This window comes from Drosophila sulfurigaster, chromosome 3, assembly GCF_023558435.1.
Source record: "Drosophila sulfurigaster albostrigata strain 15112-1811.04 chromosome 3, ASM2355843v2, whole genome shotgun sequence".
NCBI classification, from domain to species: domain Eukaryota; kingdom Metazoa; phylum Arthropoda; class Insecta; order Diptera; family Drosophilidae; genus Drosophila; species Drosophila sulfurigaster.
The window spans coordinates 2,866,024-2,886,888 of NC_084883.1; the positions used below are offsets into that span (position 1 = coordinate 2,866,024).

The window sequence follows — 20,865 nt, forward strand, 5'->3', positions numbered from 1 at the left end:
ACAACTTAAATGCCCATAATGTTAGTGTTGCAGGGCGGATACTTGTTTAGGCTTAACCAACACTCATATTGTTTTGTTTTGGCGCGAAACATAGTAAAAAGTGGACATTGAAAGCAGCAGCATTAAATTAAATTACAATGAGTTTTACGCGCAGTTCCCTGCGCTATGCGCATACTAATGGCTACACAGGACTGCTGTACACTCCCAAAGGTGACTTCATCATCACATGCGGCACCGACGGCGACATACGCCACTGGACATGTATTAGCGACGATGATCCCCGATCCACTTGCTTGGGCGAATTCGTCATGTGCATTGCGCACACGGGCAGCCGCCTCTTGGCGTCCACAGATCGCAACACTGTGCACGCCTATACCTTTCCGCAAATGGACAGCGATGGAATCCTCATGCGTTTCACGGCGCCCGCAACATGCTTGCGTGTTTGCGGTGATTACACGGCAGCTGGCAGCGAAGACACCACCATCAAATTGCTGCGCGGCGACAATGCTGGCGCCGAGATAACACTGGAAGGTCACAAAGGACCCATTTTGGCGCTGGACATGCACGTCGAGCGTCGTCTGCTCGTCTCAATTGCCGGTGATGGCGAACTCAAGGTCTGGAACTTTGAAACGGGTGAGGAGCTGAAGAGTCTTGGTGGTCTGCCGCGTTCTAACAGCTTTGAGAGCACCAGCCTCTTTGGCACACCATCCTTTGAGCCACAACGCGGCGAGCAATTGGCCTATTGCCTGGACAAAGAGATCATAGTGCTTAACACAACGAACTGGCAAGTCTCCTATAGACTGCAGGATGAGCGTGTGTCCAGCAACTACAGCTGCTGTCAGTTCTCGCCCAATGGCAAACGCCTAGCAGCTGGCACCACCAGCGGGGAGCTAAGCATCTTTGATGTACAGCGTCGCAAAGCATTGCAAGTGGAAACGGCTCCCAGTGATTGCAAGGCTATCACTTGCTTGGCCTGGAATACGGCCAACGAGGATGAGGTAGCCTTCTGCGATTCCACCGGACAATTGGGTACCATCTTTGCGGGCGACGATGAGCCACAGGATGATCTTGTTAATGGCGTGGAAGCGGAAGAGGAGCAGGATGATTTTCTGGGTGGCAACGACTATGAATTTGAGCAGGGTGACGACGACGGTGGGAATGAGATGGACGACGGCGATGGTGTGAGCTTGGAGCAGCTTAAACGCAAGGTGATGAGCAAGGCTACAGATGACATGGACGATGACAATGCGAGCCGACATTCCATGGCTAGCAGTCGAACTGCCCCAGCTGCACCTCAATTGAAGTGGTTTAAGCAACAGGCGGCATTCCAACCGGGCGCCACGCCCAATGAGCTCGAGCATCGTTATCTGGTGTGGAATGATGTGGGCATCGTAACCGCACACACAGAACCCAGCGGCGATGGTGCCATTGACGTAGAGTTTCACGATGCTAGCGTGCACCATGCCCTGCACCTGAGCAACAACTACAATCAACACAATCTGGCCAGTCTCAGTCGCAGCGCCTTGGCCCTAGCCTCCACGGACAGCAACAAGCTGGTGGTGATTGCTCTCGCAGCGGCCGGCAACAAGGAGTGGTCACTTGGCCTGCCCGATTGTGAGAGTGTCGAGGCATTAGCGGCCACTAGTCAACTGATTGGCGTGGCCACAAGTACACACTTTCTGCGACTTTTCAGCGTGATGGGCACACAGCGTGAGGTGCTCAGCATTCCTGGGCCAGTGGTGGCATTAGCCGGACATGACCATAGTCTGTTGTGTGTCTATCACGGCGCTGGAAGCAGTCAGACACAACAGCACTTGTCGGCCATGCTCATAAGTGTCAGCGGCTTAAATCTGCGTGTGGAACATTTCCCTGTGCCGCTGACCCCAGGACGACAGCTCAGCTGGCTGGGCTACACGGATGTGGGCTCGCCTAGCATGGCGGACAACATGGGCTTGGTGCAGTTGTATCGACGCGCGAGCAATGCCTGGTTCCCCATCTGCGACACCATGAAGCAAAGTTCCAGTGTCTCGAATAATTACTTCATTGTGGCATTATCGGAGGTCCGACAGATTGTGCAGGCTGTGCTCTGTCGTGGCAGTTCGTATCCCATGACAAATCCGCGCCCTATGGTGCAGGAGTTGCGCATGCAGCTGCCGTTGTGTGACATTGAGGTGGAGAAGTCCGAGCTTGAGGACACGTTGATGCGCGCCAGCATAATGCAGGTGGATGGCGCCGAGAAGCTGCAAAAGGAAATGGCAATCAAGTTGTTTGCGCTCGCCTGCAATGGAGAGTGCGAGACACGAGCCCGCGAACTGATCGAAACGATTGCTTGCACCGATCTGCTGCAACTGGCCGTGAAATATGCCTCGAAACGTGGACGCATTCATCTGTCGGATCGCTTGTGCGAACTGCTGCCACAACTTGAGGCTGTACAGGAGGCGCGTAAGCAACAACAGCTGCTGGGCGCCAATGGCATTGCGGCAACCATTGTGCTGCCAATGGTAGGTGCGTCCTCTACGGCAACCACACCCAAACTAGCGCCCAAAGCCATGGAGCTTAGCGCCTCGAAGCGAGGTGCACTCAAGCGCTTCTCCAATTCGCCAAGCCTTTTTAGAGCTGCAAGCTCGCGACCTGCCACACCAGATGTCGCCACAGCAGCATTGGACACGCAGGAGAATATGTTTGGTGAGTCCGAGTCGCAGCAGAGCGAATTGCTGCCTAGCAAAGCGAGTGTCAACGATGGCAGCGAGGATCAACAGCGTTTACCACTCAACTCGGTCAATCCGTTTGCCATGAAGCGCAAGCTAGTTGATACCGGCGTTATATTTGGATCGGAGAAGCTAAAACTCGCCAAAAAGTAAACGTTTTTTTCATTTTATACTAGCGTTAAGATAAATCAGTTGTAGAAGAAAACTCAGAGCGGCTTTATGTTTTAATTTTTAAATTTTAAATTCGTAATAAATAATAGTGTGACCATCGAGATGGCACAAAATATACTGTATATGCGGCATGGTTTTTTATATCTAAGTTCGAAAGTCTGGCAACACTGCAACACAGGTTTCGATCAAACAATGATTGCAGCGAAAACGAGTCACGATCAGTTAGAAGAGTGGTCTTCCCCGTGAAAGAAGTGGGAGATATAATAAGTGTCTCTTTGTTAGCGTTGGTGAATATTTCTCGTAATTTCATGCTGGGTCTGATTTTTAAGTCATACATATTGAATTTAGTAGTTCTATTTTGAATAGTGTTACACGCTATATTTTAATACATACCCAAATATACAAACAAAATAAATACAATACACACATACATATAATACATTTCAAGAAGGCGTGGCATGTTTTTATCGCAAACAAAAATTCGCAGTGGTAAGTAGGATACATGTGTGCGTATTTACGTACTTATGCACGGCAATACTGGCTGAATTGTCAAGTTTTACCGTTACTATCGCATACACATGCATATACCAAAAACACACACACACACGCGCGGGCTACAAACAAAGACTCACACATGCACATATGACAAGCTCAGGCGATCTCGCTTTCCGCGAAACTGTGCGAATGAGAGATTAAGCAAATGTGTACACTTGATACATTTTTGAGGAGACAGCATATTACGATGGTCATTATAGAGCAGTGATCGGTTAATTGTGTGGTGCGCAGTGGTCTTATTACTAAGAACAACAAAAATAAATAAGTTGTGTGTCCGCTAGTGTGTGTGTTTTAGGAGGATTGCTAAAAATTTAACAAGAAAACGGTACAAAATTCTTACTATTTGCAGTTTATAATTCCAGAAAGAATCCAGTGTGCGACAATTTGTTTTGCCTTCGTTATTTCGTTGTGAGTCTAAGAGTGTGTGCTTGTGTGTGTGTGCGTGTGTGTACACAGTGAATTTGTGTCCTTTTATATACGTACATAAATTTAACATGACAAAGAATAAAAACCAAAAAAAGCCCTTTTGCCAAAAGAAGCCGCCCAATTGGATTGACAACGCAACTAATACAGGAACAACAACAGAAATGCCGTCTTCTTCCATTTTGACGCCGCCATCGACACCTCCCGCTTATCCATATATGAATATGAACAGTAAAAACAACAACAACAACGGTAGCAAGTCTTGGGGTAGGTGTTGAATTATCAGTTTGAAGACAATACTATATTAAAAAATGAAATTTCTCTTTAGAGCGAGAGCTCATTGGCAGCTTTCTGCTCCGTATGGCGGATAAGCAAGTGGTCAGCGCCCGGAGTGCCTGGTATGTGGACAAGCGTACGTTGCGAAGGGAATTCGATCAATACATATGGTCGGAGCCTAACAGCGCAGAGGTTCGCATAAAGCTCTCCATTAACGGAGCGTTCAATGTAAGTAAGAATAGAAGTGTATTATTATTATTGACCTAAAGAACTGCATCGGGTTTTCAGTGTTATTATCTACAACTAGGGAAATCTTAAATAAAATTAAACATGTTAATACTCAGATGTAGGGTATCTAATTGTTGTGCAGTATATTTTTGCATGTAGATGATACTTAGTAAGACAAGTCGAAAAGACGCAATATGAAATTTGAACATTTTGTTCCGTCAAATGAAGTATGTAGTCATATTCTTACAATTGATACGCTCTACAATATAATTAGATGTTTAGAATTTTTATTTTCTATGGGAATTTAGTATTTATTACATTTTAAAGTAGCATTCTTAGCTAGATTCAATTTGGTTCATTTTTGCAATCAGTTTCGCTTATTGGTATCAGCAATATCGATAGCGACTGTTTCCGTATAAATTAAACGTGTGAGTCATATGTGTTTGAAGCCGCTTGCGTTATAATAGTATAATACACTCGCCGTTGCTATTGTTGTAAACGCTAAAGCCGGTTTTAATAGAGAAATGTTTGCATGGAAAAACCCTCAGATGCTTCAGTTTGGGCTTTTAATATACTTTTTTTTGTAGCTTGCTGCGCTTATATTTTTAAAAGGGGATTCCACTTTAGAAGCCAAACTTCACAGACAACAAACACAATTAATTTAATATTTGTTTCTAAATTCCCCATCATTTATTTTATCTATTACCAGTCGCAAAGGGCAATGAACAATAGTATAGAATTTGCACATGCCTTTGCCGATAACAAGTGCAACCACAACTCAATAAATATATATGTACATATGTACACTTGTATATTATAAGTATTTCATTGTTTATTATGAACGAGTCTTGCGGTCTTCTATTCTTGTAGATCGGAACATTGTTGCAGCGAACGAACTTTTTGATGAACACCCCACGCGGCGATCCAAATTATCGCATTAAAAGCTTGGCTTTGATAGAGTTTCGAAAGGAGAAATACAATGCTAAAGATGAGAAGCAACGACAAACCGATCTTGCTGTCGTTAGCAATGTGACGGACGCTGAGAACAACGGCCCGATAACCCAAAGTAAATAAACATCGCAATTGTATTCATTTGTTGTTTGTATCTAAAGTTAATCTGTTGTAGAATTCGTACTGGACGAGAAGGCTGAATCGGTACCATTAAAATATCAGAAGACCCAAAAGCAACAGCGATACGTCGACTTTGAACTAAGCTCGTTGGGTTGCTATGTTTGTCAGCGCAATTTTGAGAGTATTGAGAAGTACGAGGAGCATATAGAATATCATGGTGATGAGTCAGATTTCGAATCGTTGCAGCAAATGACAAAGCGGTAAGCTAATTGGCAAATCTAATCTTGTAATACCCGCCCAATATAATGAAGACTTTTAGTCTTACGAATGTGTATTCATTTGACACATATTTGTTGGTTCGGGTTTCATAACTTAACTACCTGCTAGAGATTTTCAATATTTAAATTTAAATACAATAATTAAATATTACAAAACAATTCATAAAAACAATAGGTAAAACGTACACATAAAATAAAATTTCTAAATGTAAATACTATATATTTCCTATATATAAATATATATATAATTTATTAATATTCTATTCTATTATCTATTGTTAAAATAAATAAGTTGCTAGTATTTTTAGTTATGCAATTATATTGGAATTATTGACATTTTATCAATAAAATCTATTATTTCAATCTTTTATTTACAGTGCCGAGCCAATGCTGACTTTATCGTATCAGACATGCGTGGACAGCCATTACTTTGGCTTTACGCTGCAGACTGAATTGAACGATCTGGTGATTGAGAAGTTCATCATTGTTCAGTCGCGGCAGTTCTATTATGTGCACAACAGTCGTCTGCCTGTGGAGGTGCCGGCTACTGGACAACTGATCTTCTTTGTGGACTCGCATGTCTTTATGATTTTGCGGGAGCAGCCCATTGTGATTGGGTACAGTCAGTTGGTGAATGGACAGCGTCAACATTACGTGGAGCAGCATCATTTTATGCGCACTGAGGCATTGCCCAAGGCCAGCTTCAATGTGAATCCGTATCGACTGTCCAACAGTAAGCAGTTTCGAGGCGGACGTCTCGAGCCGGCTATACCGCCGCCAGCAATTGTGACGGCATTGAAGCGCGATGCCCAGGATGCCCAACTGCGTCTGGCCGAGTACAACAAGGAGTATCGTAATTATTGTGAGCTGGGCAACGAGCTGACGCAACAAAATCTGCACGGAACATTGAGAACTCTGCTACAGGTAGAAGATATTGAGCGATTGCAGTGCTATGTGGCACTCAAGCAGTCCAAAATGGAGCTGCATCAGTTTGGCAAGGAGTTGTCCGTGAAATTGCAGCCAAATTCACGTGGAATTAGTGCTGAAGATGTCCTATCACCAGGAGATGATGTGTTAATCATTAACGAACGTAGCAACATCATTAACCAACCCGAGCCTGGCAAAGCCAATAGCATACGCCAACTATTGGACAACAATGGCATCATATTGGAGTTGGCACTTAAGGATTTCGATGCGCTCATTCAGTGGGGCCACAAGGTAAACGAGCTGTTCGGACCGCCGGAAAAAGAGCGACGCGAGCCGCGCGTTTACTTTGCCCGCATCTTGGGCGTATCGCCGCAGCGCGTCAATATCACCTGCGAACGCCATCTGCCCGATAATACCACATTTGCATTGGTGTTTCGACCAGTTCGCGCTGTTCTGCGCTATCAATATCGTGCTCTGCATCAACTGAAGCTAACTACGTCCGAGCATGTGCAGCGCTTATTATTTCCCTCCAATATTTCCAAGCAACCAGTCGCCATTGGCGCTTTGAACCTCTACAACAAGAACATCGCACGCAATCCTGAGCAACAGCAAGCGGTGCAACAGATCGCCTTTTGTAATAAGCTTCCAGCACCATACATTGTCTTCGGACCACCCGGTACAGGCAAAACGGCAACCATTTGCGAAGCCATTTATCAACTGTATGTTCGGCGTCCGGAGACCCATATACTAGTGCTCGCAGGCTCGAATACGGCCTGTGATGAGATTGCCTTGCGTCTGTTGCGCTCCATATCAAAGGTGCCCAATCAGACTCGTCCGCTCACTCGCATCTTTGCCGCCAGCTGCGATCGCCGCATTGATAACATTGATGATCTGTTGCTGGAGTACTCCAACATGTATGCCCTACATTTTTATCCGGACGTGCAGGCGGTGCACAACTACCGCATTGTGGTTTGCACCCTCAGCTTGGCCGGTAAACTATCGACGGGCGGTTTTGGACGCGACGAGGATAAACGTAGTGTTTTCTCCCATGTTTTTGTGGACGAGGCGGCTGCATCAACAGAAGCCGAGGTGCTTATGGGCATCACATGCACAATAGCACCATGCACCAATCTTATACTCTCTGGAGATCATAAGCAGCTTGGTCCAGTGTTGCAATCACAGCGTGCCGGCGATTGGGGACTGAGTGTCTCTCTGTTTGATCGTCTAATAAAGCGAGAGTGCTATCGCTTAGACGAGAATGGTGATTACAATGTAGCCGTGCAGACGCGATTGCGACGTAACTATCGTTCCCATCCTGAAATTGTATCGCTCTACAGTAAGCTTTATTACGACAACGAACTCTTGACGGAAGCTGCTTTGGGTAAGGCTTTTAAACATCACTTTAGTTTTTTATTTATTATTATTATTTTTGCCCTTGGCAGAAAATGTAAATCGGGCTAAAAATTGGTTTCACACGCCAAACGAAGACTTTCCGATCATGTTTCATTCGGTTTTCGGCACGACAATGAATTCTAAAAGTTCAGTAAGGTAAGTAAGTTTGTTTATCGGGATCAATCAAGTGTATTTACGTATATATTAATTCCATGTGATTCACATTTTGCAGTCTGTGCAACAATAAGGAGATCGATGCGGTTATGGATTATGTAAAGGATCTTATGTATTTCGGTATTAACGGTCAAAAGTTGGCGGAAACAGACATTGGCATAATATCGCCATATAAAAATCAGTATCAGCGCATCCAGGAGCAGCTCAACATGCGCAATTGGCATCAAATTGATTGTGGATCTGTTGAACTGTTCCAGGGAAAGGAAAAACAAATTATTATCGTCTCATTTGTGCGCTCATTTACTGAAAAGCTGGGTTTTCTCAACAATAGTCGGGTAAGTGCTTCTTTTAGCTATATATGTAGATATCTCATGTCACTTTTGCGAGAATCGAATTACATTTATATTCTTCCTCACACACAGCGTTTGAACGTACTGCTGTCACGGCCTATGTCTTTGTTAATCCTTATTGGTAATCCACGCACGCTTAGCAAGAACGATGAATTCAAACATATTATTGATATGTGTCGCGATCGAAAGACACTCGTCGGTTCGCCTTATTATCCGGAGGACAATAAACTGAGCGAATCGAGTGACGGCGCTGGCTCCGGCACCGCCGTTAAAGGATCTCGGACAAATGGTCATGTAAACAATCGCACACCACACACACCACCACCATCAACCGAGGAGAACTCAACATTGGGACACTCATTCAAGCGAAGTAATAATCGTTATCATAATTATCAGTATAACCATCAATATCATTACCAAAAATACCAAAGTAATCGTGAGAATGACTACAAATGCATGTACTCAAATGCCTGTGCCGAATCAATAGCATTTCGAATCATCCGTTAAGAGATTGTGAATGGGGTCGCTAGTACGCATCTCATTCGTATGTCCGCTACGTGCTTTTTAGATGTCTTCAAGACCATATATACCACATCGTATTTCTCATACGCTCCCATGAAAGCGACGCCGCCTGCTATTTTGTGTACAATTCTCAGCTGTTTTTAATCCAAGTCAAGTTGATCAGGAATTCAGATAAAGGACCAATTGAAGTTCTTTCAGTTGTAATATCCAAATATCGTCCCATGTTTACAATAAATTGGCACATGCATATTTTGATCAGGGCGACTATCAAAATCATGCACTGTATTTGTTATCAATTTCACGATTATCTGGTTGTTATTGGGTTTCCTAGCTCATTTTAATTTAATATCAGCATTACTTACTTACCTATTTCTCATATTCTTCATATTTAGCAACAACGCAAAAGAAATCGAACTTTAATGCCGCCAAGAAGATGGTCTATAACAAGGAAGAACTTTTGAAGCTGGGATCTCAGACACCGCAAGTCAAGAAGACTGATATGGACAAGTTGCTTGAGGAATTACCCAGTGTTCCGCGTTATGTGGAAAATGAATCGGAAACAATTCGCTCAATTAGGGAAGATATGCAAAAGCTCTTCCTAAATGAGAAGACCAATACTGCTTCAACTCTGAAGCCAACCATATCAAATATGAAGAAGGTACCTTCATCTTCGCCAGTAATCAGTAATAAGCCTTCTGCTGATATACGTGCGAATATAAAACAATCTGGAAATGTGGCCTCTTCGACTACTTCAAGAGCATCACCATTGACTTCAAAAATTCACTACGATATTGCTACAGAGGCTGTCTGTTCCTCCTTTGCTCCTTCTGCTCCACCGGCCAGTCCCTATTTGCAACGCCCTTCGCAGTATTGTCACATTCCGACGGACAACTCGCGATTTTTGCATGTAGGTTCAAGAGTAAATTATTCATCACATATTTCGAGTGGAAGACCGACTCAGCATTCGCCAGGGCTCAGTGAAGAATACAGACAGCCGCCTCCGTTTTATAATGCACATAAACCGGAGCCTAAAAAGAAAAGCACTTGTGTTATTTCATAATTATTATATTATGTAGTACGAACTACATTTATGAGGACTACCCCGTGAACCTTCGAGTATCACTGTAATCCTCTTTTGACCTTGCTATTTGGAAGCATGATGTAAAGGACGCTGCTTCACTCAAGTTGGCTGCTTCGACTGCACCATGTTCTGGAGAGCAAACAATAAAAAATATTCGTATATTGTATTTGCAAATGAGTTACGGGAGAAACTCACTTTCATCTACAATTTACGATCTTGGATAAAGGTCTCTGATCTATTTTATTCAAGCACAAGTTCCATAAGTTGTACGCTATTTCAGCATATATGGACGTATATATTGAAAAGGCATACAACGTTAGATTCATGATCTTGTGAGTCTGAAATTAAATATTTAAGTCTGTAATGATACTAAATCATCCAAAAATTTAACTAAAAATAATAAGTTTTTAACACATTTGTGAAACTGCGTATATTCCATACGTTTGTTAGATTTGATCAATTTATGTATTCACCTTGGAAAAAAAACATTACGTAATAATAATGGTATTGCAAATTGGGCACTGGATTTCAGACCATTATTTACTTTATGCTAATCAAAAACAACTTTAATAAACAATTATGTATACGACACATTTTAGTTTCTTTTATCATTAATTTAATTGAATTCGTCGGATAACGTGCAATGCAGTTTTTGCGAATTTAAATTTCATATGTATGTACTTATCGAGTACATGTTAAGTAATCGGTCTCAGTAACAAACAAAATTTTTTTTCCAGAAAAATACTTTATTTTCAAAAGTAATATAAAATATATTGAACCACCAATAAACAAGTAGGAAAGCTAGAGTCGAGTGTGCTTGAATGTGAGATACCCGCTACCCATTTTGAATAAAACCAAAATATTGCGGTACTATTCTCAAAATATACCCAAATAATATACCACAAAATATTAAATACATGCCAACTGGTATATTTGGTATATTAACATGACACTACAATCAAGATACACTATAGAGTGCAAAATATACCAGGCAAAGCACAAAAGACCCCTAGAAAGTAGGCTTTTGCCCATAGAAAAGTATATCTTCGGTAATTTTTATCTGATCGCAACCAAATTTCAGTAATCACAAAGTCTCTAGCTTTAAAATTACGCTTGTTCGAGTTTTGTCGATTTGCGGGGGCGGAAGTGGGCGTGACAAAAATTGGAAACAAACATAACAAATGCTGTCCAGAAAAAATTATAGCTCTGATGCCCTATGGGTGCGGGTATAAAAAGATTAGTGAAATGCCTCAACCATTTTGTAGTTTTTGAATTCAAAGTTTTTTGCTTTCAATTTTTGTTTGTATTTCATAAAGTTGGCTTTTTACAATTTTAGAATTTGAGAAACGAACAGATTAAACACTATTTCATAAGAGTTATAAATAAGACTTACTGGATTTTCGAGAAAATTGTATAAATTTTCGTAACTTCAAATTTAAGCAACGTCGAATAAATAGTGCCATTCATCTTTTTTTTATAGATAATTATAGTATGAGCGCACGAAATAGATTGACTATATCAAATTTGGTAGATACTCCACATTGTAACAGAATGGCGACGCCGCTATCATCACACAAAACCGGAGCTAGGCAACGCGCAACCGGAGGCGATGGTGATGGAGGCAGCGTCATCTTAAAAGCATCGTCTACAGCTGCTTGTCGGATACCTGCATCTGGGCGTCAGGAGAAGTCTAATATTGCTTCAACGCTACGTGCTGCTAGCATTCGTAATAAGGCATCTGGTGAAAAAGTAGTCAGTCCCCGTAAAGGAAAAACTTCAGTAAATGGCGACAAAAAGTTCCCAGATAGACTAGCTACGATCGGTGCTTCAAAACAATCGGATCGCATGTGGCCAACTCGAAAGACTGCTGTAGGCGCTTCCACAGTAATAAAAGATAAATTAGAAGAAGTTCAAAATAATGGTAGGATAGATGATGAGCCAGCAACTATCTTCATGCTTGACACTGGAATTCAAACTGATGAGGCAGAAATAATGAATCGTGACTTACTCGTCGGGGATATTAAGCTTTTGATGCCCTCGGCACAAATTACCAGAAAAATTGACAAGACGCGCCGCGAAAGTCCAAATAAAAGTAAGCGCGAATCAAAGCGTAAGTTTGATTCCCATGAGCGAGATGAGGAACAGCATTTGGACGAACTGAAGGAGTATATGGAACGCACATGTGTAACAAAACGTGCTCCCAAGAAGCCGTCTTCAATTTTACCTCACTTTGAGTCAGCGCAATACAGTAATGTATTCAAATCTATGGATGAATTTTTTACTCGTGAAATTCCTAAAACTGAGTCTATAACAAATATACAGGATCGAATTAAACGGAAGGAGGAAGAACTTATGAGCATGTTTGATGGTGTGGATGTTCAGAAAGCGTCTGAGTCGGAATCTGAAGCCTAATAAATACAAATATGTAAACAAAGAAAAATAACATATTAAATTTCATTTCTATGAAGTCTAGCAAATACATTTGAAATAAGCGCCGATTTATGTTCTTGTTATCGATAGCACCGCATTCGTTTTGTACACACTGAATGGTGTGTACACACTCTTTGTTACTCCGCTTGCCGGTTATTTGACATATTTGATAAATATTATATTACGACGGACTAGCCGGCCCATTTAATGTCAACATCAATATACGGGGAGTCTTGAGACTCCTTGACACACACAGTAACATTGCTGTGCACTTTCAAAACATAGAAAAACTTAAACTACTACAACATCTACGACACGACTACATCTACAAAGAAGCAGAGGCAGCCAGTCGGTGAGTAAGTTGCACATCTGGTTAATAATGACATGAATCACATGCTTACGTCTGCGTTCAACAGAAAATGACACTGAAAGTAACAAAGCTGGCACTTTCAAGTCGCCTAATTGTCTTGGCTGTGCAACTGGTGTCCAACTGGGTGGTGCCCGATCATAAGCCGGATGTTTTTCGTATGCCTCTGCCACCGGAAGGCTATACAAAAGGTCCTCTGCCCTGGCTGGACAAGCTGATTGTGGGCTGCTTGAATGGACTACGCCACTGGGATGGAGAATACTTTTTGCATATTGCCAACAATTTATACACTTACGAGAATACGCTGGCCTTCTATCCACTGTATCCGACCATGGTGCGTTACATTGCAATGGCTTGCCAGAGTTTATATGTGCCATTGTCGATGCAATCGCTTACGCTGGTTGTGGGCGTGGCATTAAATGTGTGGCTCTTCTGTGAGGCGGCCAATCTGCTGTATCAGCTGACACAACGAATGTTCAATGACTTGAACAAGAGCTGGAATGCAGCATTAATATTTTGCTTCAATCCGGCAAGTATTTTCTTCAGTGCCGTCTACTCAGAGTCATGCTTTGCGTACACCAGCTTTTTCCTGATGCTCGAGTGTGTCAAGCCACATCAAAAGTTCAACTATATTCGTATCGGCGCCAGTCTATCGGCTTGCATTATGTGTCGCTCCAACGGCCTGATTGCCTTAGGATTCCCACTCTACTTCTTCCTTCGCCATGTGCTGCTGACAGCAAATGCGAAGCGTTGTCGTCAAGTTTTCAAAATGTCATTGGCTGTGATTGTGCCGCTTATCATCCTGCACGCTTACTATTTCTACATCTATCGGCTATATTGCATACCCAGCGTTAAAGTGAACATTCCTCAACATGTCCAGGCATACGCCAGCGAACGTAATTACCTGCTCGCGGGTCGAGGACCCGAAGGATCGCCATGGTGCCAATACACCTTGCCTTTCCCCTACAACTATGTGCAATCAAACTATTGGGATGTTGGCTTCTTGCGCTACTACCAGTGGAGTCAGCTGCCTAATTTCATTTTGGCGCTGCCCATGCTACTCTTTATGAACTGGCATTGTTGTGATTATTTGTGGTCATTTGCCACCAGGAAGTGGGCACCTACCTCAAGCTGGCGGGATGTGCTGAAGGTTCAAAAAACGCTACCATTTGTGCTTCACGGCGCATTTTTAACGTTGGTGTGTGCCCTGTTCGTTCACATTCAGGTGTCGACACGCTTGCTGGCATCAGCAACGCCCATTTTCTATTGGTTTGCTGCAGATCATATGCCGCGATCACTGGATCAGCTGAAGTTTCGCACAAAAGCTGGTGCTCTCTTCTTTTGGTGTACCGTATACTGTGCATGTGGCACCGTCCTGTTCAGCAACAATTATCCCTGGACTTGAACTTCACTACGATGGGCGTAAGGTTGCCAAAGAGACTGTATTAGGTTTGGATTAGTACGTAATTATTTTAGATGCGTTGCACGCAATAATGTTGACCACCAAATAACGAAGCAATACCAATTTAATGCGAATAAAAATACAACAAAAATAAAACACCTTTGAAAATATATTTTTTTGCTTACATTGCTCAATTATGCGCTATGAGATGCAACAGTATCATTTGCGACCAATTTTGTAAACCAAAAAATTTGATATGATTAAGAAAAATTATATCATAATATTGATGAACGCCAAAAATATCGAAGCAATGCCAAGAAAATATAAGACGAATAAACGCGTTTGAAAATATTATTTTGCGCTCCCACTTATCGATAAGTCGCAAGCAGTGCCGTCTACTAACATAATCGTTTAGTTTGTCACCACTAATTTAAGCATAACAAAGTATATTTACGATTGGATTGATTGAAAATTAAATTAATAAAAACAAAGCAGCATGGAGCAGCTATCGGGTGTTATGATAATTATCATAATTGGCGGCGGTGTGCTGACCTGTGTAATGCTCTTTATTTTCGCCAAGCGCCAGATAATGCGGTTCACTCTGCGTAGTCGTCGAGGTCCACATGTGGCCGTGGGAACCGATGCTAAAAAGGGACTGCGTCGCGAGATTGAGCGCCGTTTGGATTGCATACAGAAAATAGCACAGGAACCAAAGCTGCTGTGGACAGATACGGAAAAGTACATTGTGCAGCCGGAGCAAGAGTCCAACTTGCCACCCTACTATTATCGCATGAAGGCAGTGGACGATGTCAAATTGCTGGAGTCTGAGATTGCGCGTGCCGACGGAAGCAGCCGTCATGCCCACGAGAGTCTACGTGCATTTCTGCTGACAACGTTGTCTGTAACATTAAATGGCACTGGGCAGCGAATAATACATCAGTTCTGCGACACTTATGAGCATGCCAGACACGATCCCAATGAGTTTGGTAAGGATGAGTATGAGGCATATCATCATTTGCTACTGAAGTTGATGGAAGCGTAAGTGTGTAGCTACAGCTATTCCTACTATCTTATACATGTGACCCTCGCTCTTCTTTCACACACAGTGCCAAACAGTTAAAGAATTATAATTCAAGAAAGGCGTCACCTGCTCGAACACCACGTAAACAGAAAATGCACTCTCTACTGGATCCAGCTCGTTTGCGTCCACCACCTACAGTGGAGCCGCCAAACAACGAGTTGGCAGCCGGTCAACATGCCAAAGTCAACATGACTCTGGGGCTGCAGGGCGATGAGTTGGTGGCTGCAGAGTTGGCCACCAATCCATTGCATTTGCAAGCACCTGCCGAACGAGATCTCATCATTCGTAATCGCATAAAGACGCCAACGCTAGACGACATTGATGTGGATGTCACCGATCAACAGCAGGGGAGCGATACGGCTGCCAGCAATACTGACAATGAAATAATGAGCATTTCGTCTGTTCAATTTCAACGTAACTCCAGTGTAGTTTAATTGTGTATTTAGTTTTAAGTGTACTGTCTGATATATAAATTATTTAATTTTAACGATTTCACTTCTTGCATTTAGAGTCTTTCCCCTTCTCGGCTTTTCGCTTCTTTTCATCTTCGGAACACTTGTCCATCATTTGAGAGAAAATAACCAAATCTAAGAGGCGACAAGAGTATCCAGTCTCGTTATCATACCAGCTTATCAGTTTCACAAAATTATCGTTTAGCGATATAGACGCCTTGGCGTCAAAAACAGAAGCAAAACGTGATCCATTGAAGTCGGTCGACACCACTTCGTCCTCTGTGTATCCCAGTATACTCTCCATTTCATCCTTGGCAGCTGCTTTGATAACCTCTTTGATTTGATCCATCTTAGCTGCACAGCCCAGACGACATGTTAAATCCACGACAGAAACATTTGCCACAGGAACTCGAAAAGCCATGCCAGTTAGTTTACCATTTAGATCGGGAATCACTTTACCAACAGCCTTGGCGGCGCCTGTGCTGGCGGGAATTATGTTCACCATGCCACTTCGACCATCGCGCCAATCTTTTTTACTGGAACCATCAAGTATCATCTGCGTGGCCGTGCACGCATGAACTGTCGTCATAAGCCCTTCGACAATTTCGAAATTTTCGTGCACAACCTTGGCAATTGGGGCGAGACAATTGGTTGTGCAAGATGCATTCGATATGACCTTCATTTCAGGCTTGTATTTGTCCAGATTAACGCCGCAAACAAACATAGGTGCATCGGCGGATGGAGCCGATATAACAACTTTTTTGGCACCGGCATCCAAATGATCCTGGCACGCTTTGATAGTGGTAAATCGTCCTGTGCACTCGACAACAGTGTGCACACCCTTTTCTGTCCAACAGAGTTTCTTTGGGTCCGTCTCAAAGGTCACTTGCATTTTCTTACCATTTATCACTAGCTGATCGCCTTCAAGTGAAATCTTCTGATTGAAAATACCATGAACGGAGTCAAATCGCAGCATATAGGCCATGTATTTGGGATCCATGGCTGGATCATTTACTGCGACCACCTGAACGTCCTTTCGACGAAGAGCCTCACGCAAAAATATGCGTCCAATGCGTCCAAAACCGTTAATACCAATACCAGACATTCTCAAAAATTTTAAAGGACACAACCAAATAGCTTATATTCTATAATTGATGCCAATAAAAGATTAGTAAATAATACCAATTTAGGTCCACTTTTATACAAATATGCAAATCTTTGTTGCTCGAAAAAAACGAGAAATTTAAATCGAACGTTTCAAGTAGTCAAATAAAATAATAGTTGTGAACAGTTTGTATTTTTGACATGTGATATTACTACAGAAAAGTTAGGTTTACTTCAGAAATTAAATCTTCTCAAAAAATAAACTTATTACTGGAGTTATCAAAATTCTGGAGTTATCAAAATTCGCTCAATTCGCATCGTAGGCATACTATAATAAACCACCCTGTAATTAACCTGTTGAATTGTCAATTAATAGTCATGGGTTTTAAAAAGGCAACAAACGTATTGATTTGGTCTTAAAGCTAGTAGTTCTCTTCTCAATTCCTAAAAAATTTAATCAAAATAGAAATATGTAGATCACAGTAAAGTTGCGAGTTGAACTGACGTGTCATTAAAAACTTCTTTATAATTCTATCAACGTACAGCCCAAACGGTAAACGGAACGGACATCATGATTTATGAAATTTGACATGATTATGAAATTTAATCATCATAATTTAGATAAAAAAGCTTTTGTTATTTTATGTCCGCGCTAATAGGATATTAGGAAATGTATTTGACATGCAGAACGAGTCATCTTCGATCCCATACAGTATATATGTTATATTCTATTCGGAAAAATCGAATGGCAAGCCTAATTTTGAAGCTGGAATCGTGGTTTTTAGTACATAGGAACAAGGTAGGTTGACAATTCCTGAAAATTTAGTTGCGATCAGATAAAAATTGTAAAAGTTATTTAAGAAATCATTTTATATGGTAAAAACGGCGGTTGCAGTCGGATCATACCTACATTAAACAAGTAAGAAAGCTACAGTCGAGAGTGCTCGACTGTGAGATACGTGCTACCCGTTGTGAATAAAAGCAAAACAGTGCGGCATTATTCTTAAAATAGACCAAAATAATATACCGCAGAAGCAATAAATATACCGAATAGTATATTTGGTGTATTGATATACTATACAGTAGAATCCGGTTATAGCGACTTTCAAGGGACCGTCGTTATATCCGGAACACCTACAAACCAAAAGTTGAAAAATAACATTTTGTTTATTTTATGGTTGCCATAAGTTTTTAAAATGCAACTAATTAATGTTTTAAATTAATTTAATTTGTATGGGGACCCAAGAAGTCATCGAATTTTCGTCTCAAAAACTGGACGGACGCTATAAGCGGCGTCGTTATAACCGGATTCTACTGTATTTAAAATATACCAAATTGTCAGCCAAAGCAACTACACCCTAGAGTTTTTGCCCATAAATAATTTCTTTAATAACTCCGACCATTTTTATCGGATCGCAACCAAAAATCACAAAGAGTATAGTTATTATTGAATAAAAAAAAAATTGGCTTTCTTACTCGTTTTTGAAATGAGATAGACACTTTGCCTTAAATAATCCATATATGAAATGTATGCATGTTATTATGTACATATGACATATATGTATATGTAGTTATGACTTGGTTCGAACAAGAAGATTACGGCAAAGACAAGGTCAGAAGCACAGCTTCGGATTATAATTAGGCAATTGTGATAGCTAAATTTACCATGTAACACGAAACAAAACATTCGGTGCACGATTTATTTTAAAAGAGTGTTGTCCGACCGGAAGCCATAACCAACGCTGCCTTAAAAAGAAGTAGAAGAGATCAAATAAAAGATGTGTTCGTTAAAATAATCAAGAAATTTAAAGCAAGTCAAGTAGCGGAAAAAGTTGTTACATACAATTGAAAATAAAAAAATTCCAAATTAATGAAAGTGTCATCCAGCACTCGTGATATGTTTACAGCGGAGACTTTCTTGCATCAATAAAAGCGGATGTTGTTAAATAAGGAATATAAATGTATACTCATTGGGGAGTCTATGGGTCGTATGAGTAATAAAGGTAGATTGCAGGATTAACATGTTTTGTTGGACGTTTCTGAGTGATACTCTTATTGTCTACGCATAATTAACTAGCAGACAAAAAGAGCAACTGTAAAAATGATTTGCATAAATAGTATAGATCGGGTATATTAACTATATAGTAATGCAAGAGATTGCGCAAATAGGAACGAATTGAAGCAAGTGTAAAGGGAATGTGATATTCGCTGTTGATGCAAGCGAAATCAACTTTTGCTAAAAATTCTTTTTTGCTGAGCCATCGTAGTTGGGAGTTGTTGGCTGGTTGGTTTTATTGCTTATAAATCAATCGACTGCTGCCAGCTGGCTGGTTTGGCAGGCTGGCAAGTCATGGGCTAAGTATTCCAACAAAATGCAAATGCGAATCCACAGGACTCAGAACACAAACACAGAACACAACACATCACAACTGAGCACAACACAACACATGAAAATCAGCTGCGGCTGTGCCCAGGGCGTCATTACTCACCTTTGTCTGTTTCGTTACCGTTGCCGCTGTCGTTGCCTTTGCGCCCCTTCCAGCATTTGGCTCCCTTTTGCATAGCTGATGGCCGGAAAGTATGGCATTTTTTATGGCATTCCCTGGGGCCACATGGTTGAAGAGATCAAGAGGTTCGGCTTTTGGGTTGAGGCACTTTTGCCGAGAATACTTGACTTACCATTTGCTCTTATGACGCCTTGCATTGACATTTAAATTGAAGTTTTGCGTGCTCCATTAAATGTGCTGGCCAAATGCATATTTATAAATGGAAGTGTTCAACTTCAGTGCGATTGCTTTACATAGTCGTAGAAGTTTGTCAACCTTTGAAGCAATTCTTTGCAACATTTTAAATGAATGCAACATGTTGCCAAGCACTCGGTAAAAACGACGCCCACACAGCTCAAAGTCTCACGCTGACGCTCTCTCTCTCTCTCTCTCTCTGGATTGTTTTAACTGTTGCTCTCCTGGCCATGTCCTGTGGTGACTGTGGTGAATTAGTACCCGGACCAGGCAAATGGGGCCGCTGATTACGAAATTGCTTGGAGTTAGGCAGCGTGTGGAGTTGTTGTCCATATTATATTCATATTTGTATATTGAAACCGCATTCTATTTCAGTTTGCTGGGTCTGTTGCTGATCATAAACTCTGGCTAAATGGAAATTGAAACCGATGGCAACAGACGAGTCAAGACAGAACGCTCACTTGGTATTTCCCTTTGGTTTTCTTGAACCAAAACCAAAACCAAAACCAACACGGAAACGGAAATTCATTGCAAGTGGCAGTCAGGCGACTTTGTTATTGTTTTGTAGCTCTTTTTTCTTTGTCGTTTGTTTGTTTTCTCAATTATTTCAGTTGCTTCTTCGTCTTTGGAAATTTATGCGCAAAACTTTAAAATTGAAACTGCACGGACAGCCAAAAGTTTTGCATTTAAAAATTTTATTCGAAATTCTGCAATAATACATAAAACCTAATGACAAGGTTAAATGCAGCGAACTTTTTATGTGTTTTCGAATGTTATTGGCAAAGTTTCAGATTGAACAGTGTCAAGGTGCTGTCAATTATAAATGGCGAAAGCCGGGTAATACTAATTTATCATCAAATAGTTTCAAATAGTTTACTATACATAAAAACATACATATTTATATAGTTAACTGTCATTTCATTAGACTCCGTACGGAATTTACTTAAATTTTTTTGTTCTTGACAAATTGTTATTCAATCAAAAGTGATTTAATCAATATGATAATAAAATAAAAATGTATCCTTTTGCAGGATAATCAACAAACAACCCGCATTGGACCCTTTTCTATTATCCCCGCTCAATTTGATATGTGTAGCTTTGATTTGCAAACTGTGATTTAAATTACTTTCGT

General features: G+C 41.4%; 6 protein-coding genes across 11 annotated transcripts; 5 read left to right on the top strand and 1 right to left on the bottom strand.

Moving 5' to 3' along the window:
* The first annotated feature begins 35 nt into the window (after window positions 1–35).
* On the top strand, window positions 36–3,368 carry LOC133845194 (WD repeat and HMG-box DNA-binding protein 1). Its single transcript, XM_062279578.1, has one exon. It carries the CDS (start codon window positions 138–140, stop codon window positions 2,859–2,861), a length of 2,724 nt encoding a protein of 907 aa, XP_062135562.1. The 5' UTR covers window positions 36–137; the 3' UTR covers window positions 2,862–3,368.
* On the top strand, window positions 3,226–10,747 carry LOC133845192 (uncharacterized). Of its 4 annotated transcripts, none has more exons than XM_062279575.1 (10): window positions 3,226–3,368; window positions 3,797–4,124; window positions 4,186–4,361; window positions 5,232–5,427; window positions 5,488–5,692; window positions 6,088–8,018; window positions 8,080–8,185; window positions 8,262–8,538; window positions 8,626–8,923; window positions 9,468–10,747. In XM_062279575.1, the coding sequence occupies exons 2-10, from the start codon at window positions 3,929–3,931 to the stop codon at window positions 10,133–10,135; spliced, it is 4,053 nt and encodes a 1,350-aa protein (XP_062135559.1). In that variant the 5' UTR covers window positions 3,226–3,368; window positions 3,797–3,928; the 3' UTR covers window positions 10,136–10,747. The 4 variants fall into 4 exon arrangements, with proteins under 4 accessions (XP_062135559.1, XP_062135560.1, XP_062135561.1 ...); XM_062279576.1 differs by having other exon boundaries at window positions 3,230–3,368; window positions 3,956–4,124; XM_062279577.1 differs by having other exon boundaries at window positions 3,230–3,368; window positions 3,971–4,124.
* A 744-nt stretch (window positions 10,748–11,491) lies between these two features.
* Window positions 11,492–12,654, top strand: LOC133840791 (uncharacterized). The gene has a single exon (XM_062272846.1). The coding sequence runs from the start codon at window positions 11,648–11,650 to the stop codon at window positions 12,566–12,568; it is 921 nt and encodes a 306-aa protein (XP_062128830.1). The 5' UTR covers window positions 11,492–11,647; the 3' UTR covers window positions 12,569–12,654.
* A 71-nt stretch (window positions 12,655–12,725) lies between these two features.
* Window positions 12,726–14,525, top strand: LOC133840788 (GPI mannosyltransferase 2). 2 transcript variants are annotated; one of them, XM_062272841.1, is made up of 2 exons: window positions 12,726–12,942; window positions 13,003–14,525. In XM_062272841.1, exon 2 carries the CDS (start codon window positions 13,006–13,008, stop codon window positions 14,356–14,358), a length of 1,353 nt encoding a protein of 450 aa, XP_062128825.1. In that variant the 5' UTR covers window positions 12,726–12,942; window positions 13,003–13,005; the 3' UTR covers window positions 14,359–14,525. The 2 variants fall into 2 exon arrangements, with proteins under 2 accessions (XP_062128825.1, XP_062128824.1); XM_062272840.1 differs by having other exon boundaries at window positions 12,726–12,938.
* A 232-nt stretch (window positions 14,526–14,757) lies between these two features.
* Window positions 14,758–16,104, top strand: LOC133840790 (protein C1orf43 homolog). Of its 2 annotated transcripts, none has more exons than XM_062272845.1 (2): window positions 14,758–15,397; window positions 15,462–15,602. In XM_062272845.1, exon 1 carries the CDS (start codon window positions 14,852–14,854, stop codon window positions 15,395–15,397), a length of 546 nt encoding a protein of 181 aa, XP_062128829.1. In that variant the 5' UTR covers window positions 14,758–14,851; the 3' UTR covers window positions 15,462–15,602. The 2 variants fall into 2 exon arrangements, with proteins under 2 accessions (XP_062128829.1, XP_062128828.1); XM_062272844.1 differs by having other exon boundaries at window positions 14,762–15,393; window positions 15,462–16,104.
* Window positions 15,830–17,171, bottom strand: LOC133840789 (glyceraldehyde-3-phosphate dehydrogenase). Its single transcript, XM_062272842.1, has one exon. The coding sequence runs from the start codon at window positions 16,991–16,993 to the stop codon at window positions 15,929–15,931; it is 1,065 nt and encodes a 354-aa protein (XP_062128826.1). The 5' UTR covers window positions 16,994–17,171; the 3' UTR covers window positions 15,830–15,928.
* Window positions 17,172–20,865: the final 3,694 nt, after the last annotated feature.